Source organism: Oryzias melastigma, linkage group LG16, assembly GCF_002922805.2.
Source record: "Oryzias melastigma strain HK-1 linkage group LG16, ASM292280v2, whole genome shotgun sequence".
In the NCBI taxonomy this organism is placed as follows: domain Eukaryota; kingdom Metazoa; phylum Chordata; class Actinopteri; order Beloniformes; family Adrianichthyidae; genus Oryzias; species Oryzias melastigma.
This window is the reverse complement of record NC_050527.1, coordinates 21,634,342-21,638,228: the sequence shown is the minus strand read 5'-3', so window position 1 is coordinate 21,638,228 and position 3,887 is coordinate 21,634,342. Positions and strand designations below refer to the sequence as shown.

General features: G+C 46.2%; 1 protein-coding gene across 1 annotated transcript; it reads right to left on the bottom strand.

Annotated features, from left to right (window-relative positions):
* Nucleotides 1-6: 6 nt before the first annotated feature.
* pou3f2b (POU class 3 homeobox 2b) lies at nt 7-3,166 on the bottom strand. Its single transcript, XM_024268162.2, has one exon. The coding sequence runs from the start codon at nt 3,156-3,158 to the stop codon at nt 1,815-1,817; it is 1,344 nt and encodes a 447-aa protein (XP_024123930.1). The 5' UTR covers nt 3,159-3,166; the 3' UTR covers nt 7-1,814.
* Between the last annotated feature and the right edge of the window lie 721 nt (nt 3,167-3,887).

Below are 3,887 nucleotides of genomic sequence, written 5' to 3'. Positions count from 1 at the left end.
GAGAAAAGATGAAGGCCTATGTACATTTATTTAGCTGCAGACTGTGGCATCCTTCCTCCCAGGAAAGTCAAAATATCTCTTCAAAACAAAAGCCTCCTCCTGATATATAAATGCATTTATGTATATAGAACTATTTTTATCTCGCCCTTGACGTCATCTGCTGGGAAAAAAAATCGCAGAATAAATTACAATTTTATTAACATAACTAAGAAAATAAAGTAAATCGTTTCCCTCCACGTTAAAGCAACAAAACAAACAGAGTAGCTTGAATTAAATGCGTGACGAACAGCGACGCTCATAATAATAGCAATAATAATACGCTTTTATTGTTGTTTAAAAGTTAAATAATTTATTAAGTCAAACATAATTAAATCAAAAAAATGCTGAATTCATAATTTAGTAAATTGATTTACTATTTTTTATCATTTAATTGGAAATTATTTCTGTCAAATTCCAGCAAATAGCTTGAAACCCTCCTTTATTGCAGCTTTTTAATTCTTTTTTTTGTTTTGGAAAACAAACCCAGCAAAGGCCATTGGGGGGAAATGAGCAACCTGCTAAATTTAAGCGAACAGACGTGATGGAAGGTGAACTGAAATGAAACGAAAAGCCTCAGAACAGGACTCGCCACTGCAGCAAATCCCTGCAGAGGAAAAAAAACAACACACAACGAAAGGGAAACGAGTGGAGGCTGCACCCTGAAACTCCACTTCCTGTTTGAAATCAACAATCCACCAAAAAGTGCCCCAGTGAAGATAAAAATTAAAAAAAAGATTTTTTAAAGTTATACAATATTTACAGGAGTGGATTCCAGTATTGTGAGCGAGCTGCTGTCTTCTTATTTTGATTTGCAGAGAGCGTCTTGTTGTGGGGAAAGTGCCATTTATTCCACTTATTCCAATCAAGCACGAAGCTCTTCCTGGAGCAGGGAGCGGCTCTGAGGGAGGAGATGATATTATTGAACTCTTGTTGTGTGAAAAGGAGAAGGGATTTTCTGACTGAGCTGCTCGCTGACACCAGAGGTCAAGCAGTTTATTTACCGCTGACCTCTGCGTAATTAACGACTTTAGCCAGTGCGCTGCACCTGTGGGATAATAATAATAATAATAATAATAATAATAATAATAATAATAATAATAATAATAATAATAGATTAGCGGCAGCTTCAGTCGTGGCGGAACAGGCCGCAGTTTCTCGGTGGTTCTGTGGCGCGCGGCGCTCAGACGCAGCTGGACTCTCCTAGTCTGGAGCTGCAACCTCAACCGGCCATCCATTAACTCAGCTCCTTCGACCCCCCCACTGCACCACTCACGCACCCATGACTGCCGGGCGCACGGTTTGGAGCGGCGGATGGAACGCGCCTTTTTACGCACGGCGACAGAACACTCGGGGAGGGGAGGGGGATGATAGAAAAGTGGCAAAAATGAAAATTATTCCACAAAAATAAAAACTTCCTTCCCCTCTTTCGCTTTCTTTTCCTTTTTTTGTTTTAATCAAGTATAATTTCATCAGCACACAACAGAAGCTACACCTTGAAACTGCTTCGACTGGGGTCACAGTGCTGGGCATGAATCCTCGGAGAACACAAACAGGCTTTTGTTCCTTTTAGCTCCAACAGAGCTAAAAAATGTCCTGTACTCCCCTCACTCATGTTCCATTTCTCAGATATTCTCTGCAGATTTTGTGTGAGTCCTCACTGCAATCTATTATACATAAAACACCCACTAGATCTCTTCTTAGTCCAGTGATTTATATATAACCTCGGGGATAAATAAAAAGGATGAGCTAGTCCTAGAGGGGCGCTCCAGCAGGGTTCATTGGACCGGGGTCTGGACCCCGTGGTGCGGCGGCGTGTCCCCGTACACATCCTCGCTCCCCGGCAGCGCTCCACCGGGAGGGGTCATGCGCTTCTCCTTCTGTCTCCTGTTACAAAACCAGACCCTCACCACCTCCTTCTCCAGGTGAAGATTGTCCGCCAGGCTGATTATTTCCGACGCCGCCGGTTTAGGGCACTTCAAAAAATGGCTCTCCAAAGCTCCTTTTACGCTTACCTCGATCGAAGTCCGTTTTTTCCGTTTTCTCCCCTGCGCCGCGATTTTGTCCAGGCTGGTCGGGCTGCCCGACGTGGAGTCCGCCTCCTCCAGCCACTTGTTCAACAGAGGCTTCAGCTTGCACATGTTTTTGAAGCTGAGCTGCAGGGCCTCGAACCTGCATATGGTGGTTTGGGAAAAGACATTTCCGTAAAGGGTCCCCAGGGCGAGCCCCACGTCCGCCTGCGTGAAGCCCAGCTTTATCCTCCGCTGCTTGAACTGCTTGGCGAACTGCTCCAGGTCGTCCGAGGTCGGCGTATCCTCGTCCGAGTGGTCGTGGTGGCTCTGCGGCCGGTGCTGGTGCTGATGCTGGGACGGGGGGTGTCCGTGCTCGCTGAGGTGCGGGCTGTGGTGCTCCTCATGGCTGTCTCTGAGGTTGTGGTGGTGCATGCCCTGCCCGCTGCCCGGGATCAGCCCGTTGACGCTGAAGCCCGGCTGGGAGTAAATAAGGCTTTGGCCGTTCGTCGCCATGCTCGGGATGTGCGCCGCCGTGGTGGTTCTCCACGCGCGGCCGTCGTGGTGGTTCCCGTGCGTCTGGTGCACCAAGTGGGGCGGCCGTGATTGGTGCTGCAGGTTGTTGCTGGAACTGTGCATGTCGTCCCGCGCGCCCTGAACCGCGGGCTTGATGTCCTGCTCCGCTCCGAGCGGGCTGGAGGACCACGGGGCTCCCTCTCCGTGGGACAGAGCCGTGATCCACTGGTGCGCGTGGCTGAGCGTGTGGTTGTTGCTCTGCAGCGGGTAGTCGCTCTGCAACAGGCTCTGCGCGTCCCGGTACGCCGCGGCTTGCTGCATGCTGCCGGCTTCCGAGTGCACGATGGAGGCGCTGGAGGTGAGGATGCTGTAGTGGTTGGACGCTGCGGTCGCCATGGCTCTCGGAGCTGGACTGGTCCTTCTCATTAAAGGAGGCTCGCATTTGACAGATCCTCTCCTGCCCATAGGCGGCTCCCAGGCGCTCTGCCAAGTTGATGCCGAGGCGCACCTGGACTCCGCCCCTCCCCCGGCGCTCATTGGATCCCCCGAGTTGATGGACGTGGTTGTCAGGGGCAACGGCGCAGAGATTGGCTGCATCCAAGCCTCAACAAACACCACCCTCTATGCAAGAGAGGTGCGAGTTGGGGCTCCTGTGGACGCGGATAACCGGAGTGAAGCATGTGGAGACGGAGCGCCGGCTGAGCTGTAAGATCCACTTCATTGTCTTTTATCGGGTTCTATCCAAATCAAGCTGCAGCAAAATTAAGACAAAGATTGATTTATATTTTTTCATTTTATTAAATTTGAACTTGTACGGACAACCTTTTTACTGAGGTAAATCAATGGCATGGACTGCAAACTGCAAAAATAAATTATATTTTGAAGATGACAGCAAAATATAAATATTTTAAAATTACTTTTGTTGGTCTATAAATTGTAAATGTATTAATTTAAATATTTAAGTACATAATGTAGTAGTTTATTAAACTCTGATGAGTTTATAAGGAAGATTTGGTTTAAATATTTGGTTTTAAATAATGTTCACATTTTATTATTATTGAGGTAATTTTTATCACAGTTTCAAAGAAAATATACTTTTTGTCATTCATATCCATTAATTAGGAACAATAAAACACTTTAAAAAAAATTTAAAATCAGATTTTATTTTAGAAATTTGCATATTAATGAATTTAAACCAAAGAAAATATCTGCTAATTGGATCTATAATAGTGACTTTCTGTATAGTTTGCAGACATGTGATCAATTTATCATCACTTTCTAAACTTTAAGAGTCAGAATTACTAAATCTGTGTCTTCTGTTATTAT